Raw genomic sequence first — 18,728 nt, 5'->3', positions numbered from 1 at the left:
GCAATGCCCCTCTGCCTTGCCATCTGGCCCCATACTTCCAAAGCGTTTAGCCTACGTCCTAAAAATCAGTGTACCATTTAGAAGCTAAAAGACTAAGAGCATAGAAGGAAATATCTTCAAACATAGGACAACTAGAGGAATCCTAGGCCAAATTGGTGATAAGGAGGATTCCTTGCACTGTCAAAAAAAGACCCTGCAAAAATCCAGCCAACATCCTCTAACACCCATTGTCAGGTTAGCAGAAAGATAGAATCATAGAATCACCTTGGTTGGAAGGGACCTTTCAGATCATCTAGTCCAACCATCAACCTAACTCTTGACAAAAACTATCACTAAACCATACCTCTAAGCACTGTCTACCCATCTTTTAAATACCTCCAGGGATGGTGCCCCAGCCACATCCCTGGGCAGCCTGTTCCAATGCTTAACAACCCTTTCAGTGTAAAATTTTTTCCGAATATCCAGTCTAAACCTCCTCTGGCGCAACTTGAGGCTCCTCTTGTCCTATCCCCTGTTCTCTGGGAGAAGAGCCCAACCCCCCTGGCTGCCCCCTCCTTTCAGGGAGCTGTAGGGAGCGAGAAGATCTCCCCTCAGCCTCCTCTTCCCCAAACTGAACACCCCCAGCACCCTCAGCCGCTCCTCACAAGACTTGTGCTCCAGACCCCTCACCAGCTTCATTGCCCTCCTCTGGACACGCTCCAGCCCCTCGGTGTCTTTTGTGTGGTGAGGGGATAACAGCATCGGTTCGATTTTGCCTGGATGAAACCTTAAAGATGCACAGAAGTGCAAAATGGATAAATAATTTAATATCTTGTCTCCTCAAAGGGCCATGATGTGCAAGGGGCAGGACTATTCCTGTCCTCTACCGACCCAGAACAGAGAAGATGTTGAAAAGGGCACTGCCACCAAGGGAGAGACTGAAGCACAAAGTGGAGAGAGACCATGGAAACAAATCAGAACTTTAAAAAGAAATCCAGAAACAAGACTGGCCTGTGGTGGGCCCAATAGTAAGGACTGCAGAAGAATTAAATGTGATTCGTGCTGACACAATACCTTCCCACGTGTACTTGGACATTGCATTTAGTTCCTCTGCATGGCAGTTCCAATACAAGGGTCAGCGTGATAAGAAATGCATTTGTGTGCCAGGACATGCCCAAGTAACGGAGAGGATGTAAGCAATAGCATCCCCAACCATGGAAGGGAATATGAAAGAGAACAAGGATAGAAACAAGAACTGAAGGATCCTTCTCTCCCAGAAGGGCTAGGACTGACTTCTCTATTCAGACCTTGATTTTTTCCTGATACAATAAGAACTAAGAATTTCAAGGAAGGACCTGAAGTTATTACGCACTCCAAATGCCCTCTGGTCTCCGCAGTGAGCACTGGGAATAGGTAGGTGTTGGGCATCTTCAGTTTCAGGGTCCCACCCAAGGAATGCAGCGCTGCAGATTTGAGTTGGATCCTTCCCAGGCTGCCATCTCTGCCCTGCTTGGCTACTGCCCCACTCCAGCCGCACCTGGGACGAATGGCCAATTCTACGCTGAACAACCACAGCGAATGTGGAATCAGAGGCTCGTTCTGTAACATCCACGGGCAGAGCACAGAGAGAGAGAGGAACTGCAGCTAGAGCAGAAGCACTTCTCCAGTAGAGGCCGGGGCAGACAGACAGATGCTCATCCTAATTTAGGGCTTCACAGGAGCTTTTGGGCTATGGGACACTTATTTTCCTGCTGAGTCCGTGTTCAGCAAGGAGAGCAGAGAGGCAGATCAGCACGAGCTCTTAATGCCCGATCAGTGCGCACTCTTCATGCCCTTGCATACCTCTGCTTTCACAAAACCAGCACTTTGGAGTAACTCATCTGCTCAGCATATGTGCTGCTTCAAAGGTTCTATGATTTTCATCTTCCACAAAACCGGCACATGGCCATCAGGTACAAAGACTCCCATGTAAATCCTACTTCTTATTGATTATCCATCATTTGGGATATAGGGTTGAATTTAAAACCTTGGTTGGGCTTTTGCACATGCACCAGAGCACTTTCAAGCCACTTTTACCATCAGTTTGAAGCCGTAGAGTTCATGCACTGGCAAGCAGCAAATAAGCTCTCATTCACTTTCAACCTTTAAAACCACTTCACTTTTCTCAGGGGAGGCTGTTCAGAGACTCCAACACGAGTGTCACAGAAACACTCGGACATGAGGAGACACCAGGTTGCTGGATGCCAATGGCTGATGAATCTCTCTCCTCACGGGAGAGCCTGCAATTGCAACCAAGGTCACAGCCACCTCCCTCGGCACTCTGCAGCACTCAGCTCATCAAGCCAACCCCTTTCTGGCTCTTCTCAACGTACCACTCACAAATATTGATGAGGAGCATGAGGAGATCAGGAAAAACAGGGGGATGAGTTTTAATTGCAAGGAGGAGAGCACAACAGGCACCGCGGGACAGACCCAGGGTCTGTGGAGCCTGGTGTCCTCTCTCAGGCACTGAGCCAAGGGAAAATGAGAAAAACGCCCTTCCCAGCTGCTCATCGGGCGCTGCCTGGGCAATTCCCTGAACCTGAGAGGAGCGGGGCATTTCCAGTTCCCCTTTCCTTTGCCCTCCACATACCTGAGAGGAAACTGAGGCAAACAGCAGGCAGAGGCTCGCAGACCCCCTCCCATATGCTCCCCCCCCCAGGCAATGGGCATCCCTGGCTGCCATGGCCCCCACCCAGGAGTGCACCCCACTTCACTCTTAGGCTCTGCTTTTCCGTGATGTTCATGTTGCCCACTTACGGTCCTGGTTGGAAAAGTAACCGTGCTGGCGGCCAGATGAACCTGTGGGGGGGAGACAAGGCAATTATCACTGGGAACGTGTCAAACGCTCACCCCGCACAGCATTGGTTCAGCAGAGAAAAAGTTTACTCAGCTTGCGGAGCAAAACTTGGTAAGGAATGAAAGCGCCTTTGCTCTCCCCACTCAGCTCGTTTGCGCTCCTGTCAGCATTCCCCCCCTTCCCACCCGCAGCAAGACACGCACGCACAGACGCACACGCTCCTGCGCTCCAAGTGCTGAAATAAGCCTGTAAAAGGGCCCCGCGCCTCTACTGGAGATGATGCTTCCAAGAAATGCAACCACTGAAAAACCTACTGAATGAAACAGGCTGCAGGAATCCATTCTGGTTGAACGTAAAAAGGGCTTGGGGTTGGTTTGAGTTTTTTTAAATTATTTTTATTTTTGGATAATGGCCTCAATTGCACGCTCTGGGAAAAAAATGGTCCCAGGTTCAAGGAGGGAGTGCAGCTGCCATTACTTTGGCTGAGACATGGAAAGAAGAATCCAGCACTTTCCCAGTGGCTGGTGCATATGCTAAAAAACAAGTTTGTGACAACAAGAAGAGAAGGAATCAAGTCAGGGGGAAGGCCTTCAGCGGTACGGGCACAGCAGCATCTCCTAATGTTTAGAAAACCAGAGTACGCTTCGGAGGGGGTGTCTGCCCCCAGCTCTGTCAGGGGCAGCTTGTGAGCTGGCCTGGTTACTTTGCCTCTGGAGATTCTTCCATCTCCAAGTGTAAAACCAGAGATGATGACTCCAACTGCCTTTGTTAACCAGTCTGAGGTCAGGGAAGACTTAATTATTTAAGTCTGTGAACCACAAAGCACTTTCATCTGGAAAGCACAATATATGAGCAAATCAGTATCTGTTTCCTTGCATAGAAGGGTAAAAAAGGAAAAAGAAAAATGCTAAACAAGCTGAGGAAATAATTGTCTTAGTACCAAAAATTTCCCACAGCACTGGAGGATGGCGGTCACACTGAAGTGATGTATATTAGTCATGATCAGCACACATAAAGTCATCTTGAAGATACTAACTACAAACAACTGTTACAAGATTTTACAAGAGTGTGTTTGTTGTACCAGCATCTAGAAACATCACATTAAAAATAAACAAACAAGATCAGATAATTGCTTTGAATGTGGTTTTTGTTAGTTCGGGATCCTAGATGGTTTTGCTCATGCGCCCGGAGAACTGAGCAGCAGGACTGCTTATTGTCCTCCTACCCCTCTTCACTGGGAGGAACGGGAGAGGCTGGTGCAATTACACCAGTGCAAATCTGGACAAGGCCTGGAGTCCCTGGAGATCCTCAAATACTCACTAAAATCCACACAGATTTATTTGGAGGACTGATGCTTTAATATTCCTCCAGCTCTTCTGTGTCACCTCAAGCTTTAAAGCACGCACACAGTGATAACGGGCCGAGTCCAGTCCCACAGTCAGTGTTACATTCCTCCTAAAGCCATCCTTTGAGAGAAGTACGTAGAGACTTGGCTGCTGGTGTGACTCCCAGCAGCTGTTCCCATGGGACATGTGGATGAACAGAAAACCACCATGAGTGGACACCAACCCTACCTTATCCCTTTTTCTTAAAGAAATTCTATTGCAGAGGGACCTCCCCCCAAGTCCCTCACAGGATTGCCAACGTGAGGAATCTTTTCATCTGGTTTAATACAAGATTTGGGGTTCAAGTGATGCTCATTCAGCAAGGACATGGTAAATCAGATCAGGGACCCAAGGGAACGTTCCCATGAAGTCCCACTATGGCTTAGTTTAGATGAGCAACCACAGCATGTGCTGCACCACTGACACCACTTCTAATCCCGCCAACTAAGCAGTGGGAGCCGGGTGACAATGCCCCTAGGAAATCCCGTACGGAGAAGGCGATGGCCATGCTGCAGCCTTTCCTGTGAGCGTTACCAGTGCCAGCTGGCTCCAAGCTCTCTCAGCACGGACTGCAACCTCATCTCTGGCTGCAGAGGAGAGAGCAGGCAAGAGATCTGGGACACATCCTAAACCAGGGCAGCAACCTGGCTGGATCAAAGCGTTACTGTAAGTGCAAAGATAGAAAACGTGGTACTTAGTGAGACTTTTCTGGTGCATGGCCAAGAGCAGTTTTGCTTCTATGTGAGCAGCAGTTGCAAGCTCCCAAACAAACTCAGCAGGAGCCATGCAGGGGAGTCCCGGCCTCCCACAGATACCTCTCTCCAGATACTCCAGCCCTGACCCTTTCAAATGTGATGGGTTTCTAACTCTCATACCTCTTACTATAGACCTGTCTTAAGCCATGGTAGTGCCCTGATTCACAGAAGACAAGCCAAAACCACTCTGCTCCCTGTCTTTGCTACCGACACCTGCTTTTCTAGCAGACACCTGATTGCAAGTGGGGAGTGGGACGCAGCTCTAGCACCTTCCCCACCTCTCCAGGACAGCTAGCTAGGGGAACTCCTACTCTTCGCCCCCCAAGAGGAGGCAGAGGGAAGCTCAGTTATCCACGTCAGCTACTAGCCCAAAGAAAGCATCACAAGCAAGTCTCAAAAAGCCTAGAAATGAGTTATCTTGGATGACAGCAGCTAGACCCCATGTCAGGGAAGGGCGCATCAGATGCAAGAGGCATGCAGAGAAGCAAGAGCTGAGCTTCAACACTTTAAAACTGTAAGGCCAACTCTGGCCAACCTGAGGTCCCAAAGCAATACGTGACAGAAAATTAAAGCCAGGTCAAGCCCCGAGACAAGATGCTGGAGGCTACAAGGCCACATAGCATTTGTCTTGTGCACTGACAGCTGAAACACTCAGGTGAGGAGTTCTCCTGAAGCATCCCCTTTTAACCGAGATTGTCATTGCAGCCAGGATCCCAAAGAACTGTATCAATGCAGCACACTTTTGCGATTGTACTCTGAAAGAGGAGGACTGATGTGGAAGCGAATTAATCTAGTCTTTCAGTGTCTTACCAGGTTTGAGAACTTAACATAAAAGCAACCTAGTACGTCCTACATGAGATTTCTGGGAATGGGTGGTCACAGAAAATGGATGTCACAGACAGTGCAACACATCGCTTCGGTTCCGAAAGCCTCACATCACTACAGAGCATTCAAACTAACTGCAAGCCATAACAAAATTCTCAGAACCACATAGTTTTGCACTGTTAACCAAATAATGTAATAACCACTAGGCAATAAATTTTCTTTCATTATTGCACCACTAACAGCAACTACAAACCACCAAGTTCTGCTTCTACTTTGAGGAGCAGATAAAGATTCCAGTTTAGTCCTTTTCAGTTAAAATTAGATAAATGTTTTATGCCTTCTGCAAGAATTGCAGAATGAACAGAAATACCGAGGGCCAGATCCAGAGGGATCCTGTTACTAACTCCAGATCCATCCAGAGTTAAACAAAATTTCTCCTCTTGCACAACAGTGCCAGGTCAAGATCAATGACATAAAAAAAATGTTTACAAGGTCTTTTCTGTAACAGCAACAAGAAAGAAAAAACTAAATCACCAAAATTGCAAAAGAAAAGCCAGTCAAAGGTAGAAATGTATTCCACACAGCCCTGCGCGGCGAATCCATTTCTGGACATCTGCCTGAAACTCTGCATCCGCCTTGTGCTGGCTCAACCCCCGCTGCTCTTGGCAGGTGAGATAGAAAATTGGTTATAAAGTGAGCCCTATATTTTATAAGTTTCATAAACATTTTTTAAAAAAACTAGAATATGAGGTATTCTCAGAGATCCTGTGCCAGAGAGTAATGTGGTCTAACTTGGAAACAGAGTTACCACCTGTTCATGGCAACTACTCTTTTAATCTTCATTTCTGTTTTATGAGCTGACCAACACTATTTTATTAGCTGACAATTAGTTTAGGTTGATTTAATTAAACAAAATTGATTACAATCCCTTCTTTCTTCCAGGGCAAACTTTCTGCAGGACTAGGGGTTTGAACAACTTGGACCCTGTATCAATAAAACTAAATTTCAGATCTTTTTGTCAAAAAACATCACGTGGCTATTCAGGTGACTACATGTCAGTAGACACAGAGATGTTCTAGGTATGTGTTAAAAAGAAAAAGGCAGGCTCTGGCTTCCCGGTTAAAACCAGAGGTGATAGTTTGACACCAGGCAGCACTACTACGTGAGCTTAACTGGTTCGAGAAGTTGCCACCCTTGTTTTTAGAATGAGTGTGTCTGCGCCTCACAGATGGACAGTATACCAGATAGGAGAGAGACAGACGAAAACCAACCCAATCTGAAAAAAACTAATTTATTATTTTTCAGGGAGATCAATTCCTTAAACCACGCAGCTGCAGAGATGCCTGAGGCAGTGGAACAGAAAGGGGAGTGCAGGAGTGGGAGGAACAGCAGGCACGGCAAAGGGTAAGTTTTAACCGCCGCTGGAAAGTGGTTCATTATCTCAATGCAAAGATGAACACACGGTCACTGTCTGCCAGTATGAGACAGAACTCCTAGTGCTTGATCTAAAGCTTGAAGTTGATGACAAAAATCTGTTGACATCAACAGGCCAACAGAAGGTCATCTGCATCTTGAACAGATGCCTCTCAAATAGATGCTGCACACGAGGCAAGGAAAGCTTTTCTGTAAGTGTTTGCTCTTCTGTGAGCACATACACTCATGCATCAGCATTAGGCTAAAGCACCACGCGTCTGCAAAATACCGGTCTAGGGTGGAAAAGATAGCATAGGGTAGATATCTCAGTTAGCTTTAATATGTCTTTGCGTTTGTTTTCACTTGTTGTAATGGTCCCCCTGCCCTCCTTAATCTTTTTTTTTTTTTTTTTTTTTTTTTTTTTAAACTTTTGTAGAGATATACCAAGAAGGAAGTTCTAACTGGGCAAACATCTCAAGTTCTGGGCAAACGTCTCAAGTTCAGCACATACTCAACATTCCACACACAGGAAGGCGCTTGAACTGCGAGTAAGGTATCAGCCAGCTTGAGAAGAGATAGTGTTCATCCAGACAGGTTGTACAGACATTTATATTTGGCTCATTTGAAAGATTCAAAGCAATAATTGACCAAGATGAGCAGCATTAATAGCCTTCTGAGTACCAGCCCTTACCAAGCTAAGTCTGAGTGAAACCTTCAAGGATGAACTTTCTCATGTCACAATTTCACAAGTCCCATTTTGCAACAAAGCAGAACCCAGCAGCTAATTGTATCTGCAGAACTTCCAGTAAAGCTTGTGGCAACAACTCAGCCTTGGAGGATGGATAAAAATGACCGTAACAGTAGTAGACATTTGGGTGCAGTTAAGTACAGACAATGTTGTAGTCAAATGGCTATTCTATAAGATATATGTTGCCTTTGACACTTGCAGTGCCTTGAAAAGTGAACCACCACCATTAGTTATAACTCCCTGGCAACAAAAGCTCTAATAATTCTGACTAATTGTCATGGAAAGTTACCCTGATTGCAAATTTGACAGTTATAAAAATCCAATTTTGGAATTCCAAACAGGCCAGGAACATAATTAGGCTCTACATTTTAACACCCTCTTGATCAATGGCGGGGTAATGGAGACCCTTCCAAGAGCTTTGTTTTGAAATGAATGGCGCCATATTGATGAAACAACTTGGACACAAACCAGAAATTAAATCGAAAGTTTAAACAATGCAGCTGTATTTTATCATCCTGTATTGTCAAGCTTTAACGAAAATAGCTCCTAAACAGAGCCACATGTTTTGCCTGTTGCCCAAAAACTGAAGGTGAATTTTAAAACCCTTTCCTAAACTGCAGGATGCCAAGATTTTTCAGCTAGAAGTTATTATTAGGACACAACAGTATTTCATATAAGTCTTGACAACGGTTTTATATGGTTTCTGTAAAAGCAACTTCATTTTTTAAATCAGAGATGGCATAGACAAGTGACGCTTCAAAAAAATGGGACCTCTGTTGTGTATTTCTTCTTGTTCCATATACATACGGTATCAGCAAAATAAAATCTCACTATAATCAGTGGAACAATCAATACAGGGAGTCTAAGCAGGATTGCCCCCTCATCCTAGGTATCATTAATGAACATCGTCAGCTGCCTTCTAATCTCAGGACCTGCAGACAGATCAAATCAGGGTATATCATGTGTTTCAGTGTCACTGAGAAAACTGCAGTCAACTCTTACTTTGAGAGTTATCTCTTGCCTTTGAGGATTAAGATATGATGAAAAAAACCCACTTGTTAGTTACGACACTCTGAGAACCAGATCTTTGATAATTCTAGCAATTGGTCAAGATACAGGAGACAGGAAATGTATAACAAGACTTAGTCTTTGAATATCCAAGGATGGATTTGCACAGCTGGAAAATTAGGAAAAAAACTCTGCTTTTTGGCTTGTAATCTGTGCAAATAGCCTAGAGGACTTTAGGGGTGCAACTCATACAAATTAAATGGGATTCCACCACATTTATTTACTGGAGTATAGTATTTAAGATTGTAAGATTCAATTCCACGTTGAGCAAAAATTTGCTGAAAACCGAAGAGCATGTTAAGTTTTATCAGCCTTTCTCATAAAAGTTTAAGTGTTCAATCTCAGTTTTGAATACCCGTAATCCCAGAACCAGGATAGAAAAAAAGCTCCAGGGTTGTAACCCTCCAGCTGAATATGTTCAATGGCTCAACCCTCACATATGCTACAAGGATGAGGTATTTTAATTGGATCTATCAGGAAGCTTGCACAGGGGTGCACGCAACTTTCATCTCAGTCCACCGGATGAAGGAAGGGAGATGAGACGTAAAGAGATAAAAAAGCTGAGAACAAAGAGGTCCGCGCGGTGCCTCCCAGCCTCTCTCACACTGGATAAACATGTCTGTCAGATCCTGAGGTCAGGCTAAAACCTCTGACAATGGTGGTCTGTAAGTCTGAGTATCTTTTATCTTCCTGTGCAACGCAGCCCTTCCAATAGCACAAGAAACAACTTAATTGGACAGGTTCCACGGAGCTTCACCCATCACCCACTTCATTCGCACGCTCCCACATACAAACCACTCCTGCTACGATTGCTGGGAGCTAGGCACCGTATGACTACCAGTACGGTAGCAGTGAGAATAAGCACCCTAGGAAGGGCTATGGGTGGGCTGTTATCCTGAGATAACAAGCAGGTAATCCCACCAGCAGCTTGTTGTGCCCACGTGAGCAGACTAGGCTACAGGCAGAACTACATTAGTACCCAGACTTCAGGCAACTGCGGGGTGTTGCTAACACACAGACATAGCAGCCATCCCAAGCTCACTCAGCATTGCCAACAGAGTGCTGTGCCATGTGGTGACAGTGGAAATACACTGTGGCCAAAGCCAGGCATGCAGATCACACAGGGATGCTCAACCCTCTGGAGATATCCCTGTTTCTCCCTCTTCCTACTCCACCTCCCTCTCCTCCAAGGCGCAGCCTCGATGACTGCTGTAAATGAGCACTAGATGCAGAGACAGATGAACGTCAGTGAGATGCATAACTTTCTTCATATTTTAGATCACTGTGGATGCCGTACATCCATTCCTTGCATGTATTAAGGATATTAAGTGTATTATGGAGGCTGACAGACTCACTATAGTAAACAGAGGTCACATGTGCCCATTGAGCAGACCAGAAGAAATGCTACTTCTCCTCATTTTTTTTACCCAAATATTACTGCATTGCAAATTCTCATGCTTATTAAACGCTACCTAAATGTCGGGATGAGGAGATGGTTTTTAATGAGGTTGCTACTCCCAGTCATCTGCCACTGTTCAATATCTCACAAGCATTTTATCTCTCTCGGCAGACTAACAAGACTGTAAAAGAAGCAAGTTAAATATCAGCCAAATAACTTGATATTACAGCCTAGTATGTGAATATAGACTTGAGAAGGGCACCGTACTTTACAGCCTAGGGCTTTGCTAAAGTGGCTAAAAGAATGGCTCAGAAGAGGAAGCACCTACTTGTACTGCACTGTGCTGTGGCAAGTTTACTCTACAGTCCTTTCACGGCCAATGAACATCCAACAATGCTTGATAAAAACAGTGTCTGCTACTGATCAAGTACTGGTTGCTTTGTATCACACTTGAATCTAACAGGAAGAAATGTCCAAGGAGATGTATTGTCTAAGTTCGATGTTTTATCAAAACCAGATGAGCACACGTAGCCCGAGGTCCTGGTCAAAAGCCAAAACATACAAGCAGGAAACTGCAAGCAGGTAAAATGTGACACTAGAATAAAAAAAAGGGGTATTTACCTTTGTGCCAAAAACAAAGGCATTTTTACCATGACGGTACAGTGTATCTGGAACACCTCTGCCTCCCGAAACAGAACACTGTGGTTGCTACAAAGGCTCTTCACGTCAGGCTCGGCTGAATGGACATCCTAGCTCCGACCACCTCCGGATGATGTACTCCAGCGCTGTTTCTTTTACACATTCATTTACACAGATGCATATACATGTGCACATACACCTTGTGTTGGTGCTGAGAGGAAAACCGCTTCCATCACACCGATTTTTACTCTCTTTAGACTACTACTAAGAAGCTTTCTGAATTATTTCCTTCACGTTATGGCCTTGGGCTTCAGTGAAGAACCTTGTCCAGTGTTCTCCTCAAAGACACGCCCTTATGGTGGAGAATAAGTGAGACAGAAATGCCAGTGGTTTAGCCCTGACTTTCCAATGACCACCCATACCCCTTCCCACCTACCCCTAAGCTCCACTCTCTCAGCTGCCCTGTCCCGGTCAAAGACTCTTTGGTTTTCACTGAAGCCAGCTTTGGAGTCATCGAGACATAGAGAGATGGAGCTGTGTTTAAGCTGAAATGGACGTGTCTTTTCTGATACAAAGCCCTAGCTTCTTCTACAGTTTCATTAGCTCCCAGCTGCTAGGAAACAAGAGTTCAGTGGTGCTTACTGAACCCACGGTTAACTCCCAGGACAGCCAACTCAAAGTACCAGTTGGCTTGTGTGCTTCAAATACTTGCCACGCGTACTTAAGCAACAAGAGTCTAAACCATCTGTGACAAGAACATGAGGGGAATATAAGGCACTAAACCATCGTCAAGCTATGCTAGCACATTTTTTATGTGCTAAATCATGGTTTTCAATTAACTTCTAGCAAGAAAACATATATTGAGTGAGTTTGTCACATTCCTGGTAAGGCACAATCCACCACTGCCCATTGAAAAAAGCTGCAGGGCAACAGGAAACGTCTCCAAATGCCCACAAATTCCTCACTCAACACCCAATAGTATCTGTCTAGCCCTGTAAAACCTAGCTACATGTTGCACTATGAAAATTAGTAGCAGAAGAAACATGCTCTGATCATTTTAAGTTGTCCGTCCAGTCAAGGTTAAAGAGTCCCACGGAAAAGGCACTGCCCCATCCACTGCCATATGGCCACAGTTCCCTTGATAACATCCCCCTCCTTCCCCATTGCTGAAAAGTAACATAACTGTTGGAAAGAACTGGAAAACAGTTTTTAAGGTTCATTAAAATATTTCAAAAAGTCACTTTGATTTAAAAACCCACCTTAATAAAGCCATATTTATAGTTTCTTTCCACAGTCTTCATCCATTTATACAGCTGCAGTTCCTCTAAAAGACAGTTCAAAGAAATACAGCTCCAGGCACCCAGTCAGAGCCTAAAAATCCACTGCTGAGTTGCCCAAGATTTTACTAATAAAATTTGTCTTCAGCGATATAAATTGAAAAGTCAAAACAGAAACCCGCTCACAATCTACTGCAGTGGGTTTTTCAATCTGCGGCTGGACTCCATGAAAAAAGGTGTTCCACATGACCTCCGATGGCTGGAGGGAGATAAGGAAAGAAGCACGGTAAAGTAGGTGTTGAAACTTCTTAGAAATCTGACCATACCCTGGGGTGTTTTCATCTGCTCAGACAAACAGGCACTCTATTTCTGATGTGGAGATCAGAGTAGCCACTTGATGACTTCTAGGAGAACAGGTCGATTTCCAGCCATCTCCCTGTGGCCTCTTACCAAAGGCCATTCTCCAAGCTAAAGCTTTCACAAAAGCCCTCTTTTTCCAATGAAAAGAGATTTCATTTCCCCCTAGCTGAGGTACAAGACACCCCAAGGGGGGGCAGCCAACTGTAAGAGCAGAACACACCAAGAGCTGCTCTCGCCATGCTGCTCCTGAGAGCGGCAGTGAGAGCCAAGGTAGCTGCACATGAAAAAGCACAAATAAATTTCCTACTAGCGCTTGGGTTACAACCTTCCTGCTTACCCAGTAAGTTACGGGTCAGAATTCAAGATTAGAAACAGCGGATAAAGTTGGAATTGCTGAACTCATCTAATAACCAAAAGCAACAAGAGTTTTACACACTGCAACTACCATATTATGCAACATTAAAATTAGGATAGCATCAAAAAGTACACAGAAAACTTAAAAGAAGATATTTGTTTTCCCATGTTGCTATCCTTGAGTTATAACAGACTCAAAGGCTCTACAAGCAGGTTTCAGCATGAAAAAGAAATACACTGCACAGAACCTGGGGAAGCAATCAGGCAGTGTACAACCTTTCATAAAGCAAGCTCTCCAAAACCCAGCACTGCCTTCAAACAAACAAGTCCTCTCCAGTCCCAAACAGAGGAGGACAACCAAAGCCAGGAACAGCAACACCAGCTCTGATCACATCACAAATCTCCCGTTCCACATTCCAGCTCGCTCTTCCAGTCTTCTGGGACAGCAGGTCCCATGCTGCCAGTGAAGGCGGCACACAGTGCCAGGGGCAAGCACGTTGGCAGGAGGCTTACCCCGTGAAGCGTGGTAAAAATAAGCAGACCTCAAGGTAGATACTGAGCGTTTCTCAGAAAACGCCAGTTGAGTAGCCCTGCTAGAGAGAGAAGAAATAAGGCTGGGAGAGAGTTTTCAGCTGTTTGTAACTGTTCCTCACGTAAGGCACATTTCGCCAAATCTATCAATGCAGCACTTCTTCAAGGTCTCCATTATTCCCATGCAAAAAAAGGAATGTTTAGGGCTGCAGAAGCTGCCATCTGGCAGGTCCTGCTGTATCTGTGAGTTTGTTCAACATTTAAACAGGGCCCTGGTCTGAGTGGTCTCTCGGTGCTACTGAAGCGTGGCTGTTAAATAACAGAGCACTACGTAACTTGCAAAGTCAATTAGTACACAAGCAAAGTTGGGTTTATGTTTGCCTTTTTTAAAAAGAAAATTAAAAATGCAAGAAACTATTGAAGGGCCAACAGATAACAAATAGGACAAGAGTGAAGCGTGTTATCAGTGAATGGGGACAACCAAATCGTTTGGAGCTTGCAATGCGACATGTTGACTGAGAAATGGTAGAACTGGGCAGCTCAGCGAATGCCTGTAAGACCAGCGAGGCTAATGAGAACAGCAGGACAGGGGATATCTTTAACGGCCAGACTCTACATCCTAAAATTCTTTAATTTCAGTTACTATGAAATTCCAGTACTTCTCTGATAACATCTAGAAGGCAAACGTTACCACAGCACAATCTCCAAGGAAGCAAATTTCAAAATTGAAATGACCTTTGAAATATTTGCCTACATCATGTTTGCCAAGAAACTTGGGGCAGTTTCATCTTTCATCATTGCTGATTCTCAACTTTTGGCAAATAGCACACGTTACGTTGTTATTATTAGTAGCAGTATTTTAAATTAGTACCCAAGAATCCATTTGTCCTTTGGTATTGAAGGAATTTGAAAGCAAAAAAAAAAATTAAAAAAAAAATACCCCCCACTCGGAAATTAGACTTAGCTAGCTAGCGTGCCTGGATTCAATCTATAGCTCCTCAGAAATCACAAGCCAGTGGAAGATTAACTCAAAATCATGGGATGGGAAGGCATATGGAATTCTCATTCTGCTTACAGGAGGGTAAATTACATTTTTTTAATCTCTGAAGCTCGGTTGAAGTTTCAGTTAGTCAGTGGCTGAAATATCTGCCCAGCCACCTCCCGTTTACATTTGGATGGGACAGATCGCTCCACTTACATCTGCCTTTGCACAGGACAATGCGTCCTCAGCTCTCGCTCCCTCACAGCATCAGTAGGAGAATCCTCTACCTCAATCCTAACACTGTCCATACTTTTGAAAAGTGAAGGCACCCTTCCCTGCCACATCCCCTGAACAAAAAGTATTAGTGACAGGGTTACAGTGCCCTGGGGACACAGACAATTGCTTTCTTATTTCACACCCCTCGGATACATGCATCTAACACCAGATGTCCGTGGAATATTTCATTCTGTAGAGGGCTACCAATTTCCCTCATCATTTTTCAATTAACAAGCGATTATGTTTAGCATTGGCCAGGACATGGGGTGTTCTGTGAAAAATTTCAGAAGGAAAATTGTACCACAAAGTCACACGTCATACAAGAACATTGACATGAACTTTAAAAACAAACATTATTCAGAACATTTTTAATGACGACCTTCCCCCACATAAACCAAGACTACCTCAGATTCGGACAAAGCCCAAAATGCTGCCCAAGCTATGACCGCTTTGCTAGCAAAATATAACGGACCCCTCCCCCAGATAACTTGGCCTTGCCTATACTAGTCCAGCTGTTTTATTTTGTGAATTGGAGGCTAAACGCATAGGCAAAAGAACCACATGAATTTAGATTCACCAAAGCACAAGGGGATTTTCTCTAATAATCCCATTCATCATTACAGAAGCTAGATGTGTGAACGATGATCCCCTAATATCCTCTGGGGAGAGCTAAGAGTCTCAAATTCAACAGGCCATTCAGGGGGCTGCATCTGTGGATCTCAGAAATATGATTAAGTGCCTTAACTAGAGGAAACTGCTTTTCCCTTCTTCCCTTTTAACGAACAGCTCAGCGTTCAGAATATAGGAAAGAGACAAAGTGCCTGAAAACAGTCAACAACGCATCAAAAGAATCTGGAAACTTCATCTTGAGTTTCTTCAAGCTACTTGCAACCTATATGGCTAGCAACAGATTTTACATCCTCTCTCTTTTACCTTAACATGAAAGGCAAAGAGGAAAAGGTCACGCTTACCTCCCAGAACTGAGGATCTCCCGGCCCAGACAAAACCACACGAAAGGCCAGCAAATATTTTGACGCGTCCAAGGTGAAACCATACCAGTTTACACCAAGGCAGGATCCACCCCCTTTTACCATCAGCTCAACAGACAAGTCTCCCATTGTAAGTGTAGAAATATAAAGTTTTATATTAACTGCGTTAATGATGTCATGGCTAATAACTCTTCCCTCCTGACTTTCAGTTATTTCCCCATGTTTTTCACAGGTCATAAATTGCAAGTTTTGCTAACCAGCAGTGGTAACTGTATGGGTTTTCCCCTTTTCTTTCCCCTTCTCACTTGATTCTCTTCCCATAATGACTTTTAGTTATATGAAAAAATTATATTGATTGTGACTATATGCAAAATGTCCATCAATCAAATCCCTGCAAAGTTTAAAAACTGTGAGCTGACAGAAGCCTACAGCACTGTTCCCCTTGGGACACTCCTGCATTTTGCAGTTTCTGCATCACAGCTTTGCCCCTGGCCTTCTGAGACATTCAAACCGACAAGTTACAGCACAAAGTTCATAGCAAGAGGCAGTCTGACGAGGGCTCTGCTAAAAAGAATGTGAAAGATCAAGCAGAAGACCTGCTTTCAAATTTTTTTAGCTGGTGTTGAAGGACAAATCTCGGTAAGCACCACTGAGTCCAGAAGAGAGGCAACCAACAGCTCGACTTCTCAAAAAAGTCACCAGTTATACCACTCTGACTTAGCTCTCGGTAAAACATCCAGATCAAAGGAGTAAGTTGTTTGGATTTCTCTCTCTCACGGCTTACATTAATTAAGTTCTACTTAATGCAATACAATGTTTTCACCATTGTATTCTAAAGGAAGTCAAGCAACGCTGAAGTACTGTTCTCATGGCAAAGTTCCTTGGCTATATTACATATCCTACATATGTCACCATACAGATTTAACGTATGGGTCATTCTAAATGCATAAACTGGGGACAACTTCATTGAAGCCAGCAGAATTATGCTGCCATAGAGTCACTGCGAGATGAGAAATGGGGCTGCTGCCTTCGTACCTCAGCTATCTGATGGAACATTGGACTACGTAATGGAAGAGGCTGTTTTTAAGAGGGGAAGAGGTGAGAATGAAAGGCAATGTAATAGCACGCAGAAGAGTTTGCATTTCTTGACTTTGAACTCATCGCCTACTTGCTTGAGCCACAGAAATATTGTGACATACTGGAGCTGGAGAGTGTTTTTCTCTTACGCTTTGTCCTTTTGAAGGCGAAAAGGAGCAATGGTGTGGTGTCGGCCAGCCCCAGCAGAAATCGCTATCGATGCCATTTTCCTTTCCTATGCTTAACTCCTTTTGCTAGCTAAAGAGTCTACAGCACGTAGCATAATTCCTGTTACAGGAAAGAGAAATTAATGCTCAATCTGGAGAAGCCAGGGAAGTATCAAGAGATTTCCAACAGCTGACGGCTGCTCTAGAGGAAAATCCAGCTGCTCCTTTCCATGCAGTGAACTGTTCAAGTTGGAACAGCAAATTTCCAAACCAGTCTGTAGCAATGCCTGGAAGAATGAAGCGTAAATAAATTAAATTCTTATCTCGGAAAAGCTTATGAGTGTCTCACTCCATATGCAAGCTTTTCAGGAAACGGGGGAAGGGGAGAAAACCTTCCAAAAATTCTGCACTAAAATAATTTAAACTCTTTGCAGTCAGAGAAAGTGAAAGGGGAAGGAAAAAAAAAAAAAAACTAGCAACCTTTTGTCGGACAGAACAAGCAGTACTAAAAAACAGACGAGCAGAAAAAGTGCTTTACTTTCTGGCACTCACCCTTCATTAAAGGTAGCAGGAATTCAACTGCATCCACGCACAGCTGTGACTGGCACAGGCTTCCTGTTGGAGCACAGCCAGCCATTCCCCTACATAAAAATCCACTGAAGAGTAACTAGTTCTGCTAATAACAGCATATAGCCCGCCTATACGGTCTCAAAATGATACGTGCACAAAGCAATACCAGCTCCAACCCCAAAAGCTTCTATTCCCAGCAGCCACGGGAACAGGCTGGCAGGGAGTCAGGCGGGACGGGGAGGTGGCTCCGGCAGCGCACTTGCTGTATAGCAGAGCTGGACTTTCTTAAACTGCACTTGTTTGCCCTGTCCTTTGAAAGGATGCAACTTCCAAACAATTGTTACCGTCTGGAACATCTTTCAAATGCTTTCACGTTTTACTGACCAGTAGCAGTGGCTCCAAAGCTTGCTGCAAGGGTTACAGAAAGGGAATGTTAAGGCTTGCAGTGACCCTTGTTAGGCAAAGATCTCAAAGCAACGAACACCTGAATGAAAACTTTAGGGGCTACTGAAAATTGCTTATAATATGACTGTTGGAAAGCTATCTTCTTGCAGACCAGAGCAAAACCAAAGCGAAGCCTGCTGCTTGTACCTGGGGATAAACCATACCACATGAAAACGGAGTGCAGGATGTACAGACAAAGAGCAGTTATGACATGAAACAAATGTCTCCTGAATTTAGTCATTTCCCACAGGGAGTAAAAGTTAATCACGTAACCTAAAGACCAGGCAACTGCATTTAAAAGTAATGATGCAAACCATGCTCGAAAAATAAAAACTTGCCTGTCCTTAGATTTTGACATTAAGACCATTATTTCAGTTTGACCTCTATGTCACCTAAGATAGAAAAAAATAATCCTCACTATCATAAAACAATACTGCTACAGACACTTGTGTTACATTTATCTCACAGTTTTGTGAAAATATTTCTCCCAAGAACTCTGTTAAATATCTAGTGCTTCCTTAACCAACCAGAGGTTCTCAGCAAAAAGACCAACCAAAGCTTGCAATTCAAAATTCTTAATTCCAGACTGTTTTCAGTTAAAACTATGAAGACTTTGGTCATGAGGGAAAAAACAAAAAAAAAGGCAACTCA

At 44.2% G+C, this 18,728-nt stretch overlaps 1 protein-coding gene across 10 annotated transcripts in view; it reads right to left on the bottom strand.

Annotated features, from left to right (window-relative positions):
* The window catches only part of COL26A1 (collagen type XXVI alpha 1 chain), a 181,560-nt gene that overhangs the window by 57,649 nt on the left and 105,183 nt on the right, over positions 1-18,728 (bottom strand). For 8 of the 10 annotated variants that reach the window (XM_074595064.1, XM_074595065.1, XM_074595063.1 and 5 more), the window contains one exon: positions 2,779-2,820. The exons of the other annotated variants lie outside the window; for them this stretch is intronic. In XM_074595064.1, the coding sequence (XP_074451165.1) occupies positions 2,779-2,820 (42 nt within the window). The remainder of the gene's footprint in view (positions 1-2,778; positions 2,821-18,728) is intronic. 10 annotated transcript variants of the gene reach the window in all.

This window comes from Larus michahellis, chromosome 7 (assembly GCF_964199755.1).
Source record: "Larus michahellis chromosome 7, bLarMic1.1, whole genome shotgun sequence".
Lineage (NCBI taxonomy): Eukaryota > Metazoa > Chordata > Aves > Charadriiformes > Laridae > Larus > Larus michahellis.
The sequence above is the reverse complement of the archived record's forward strand: the minus strand, read 5'-3'. Positions and strand labels throughout refer to the sequence as shown.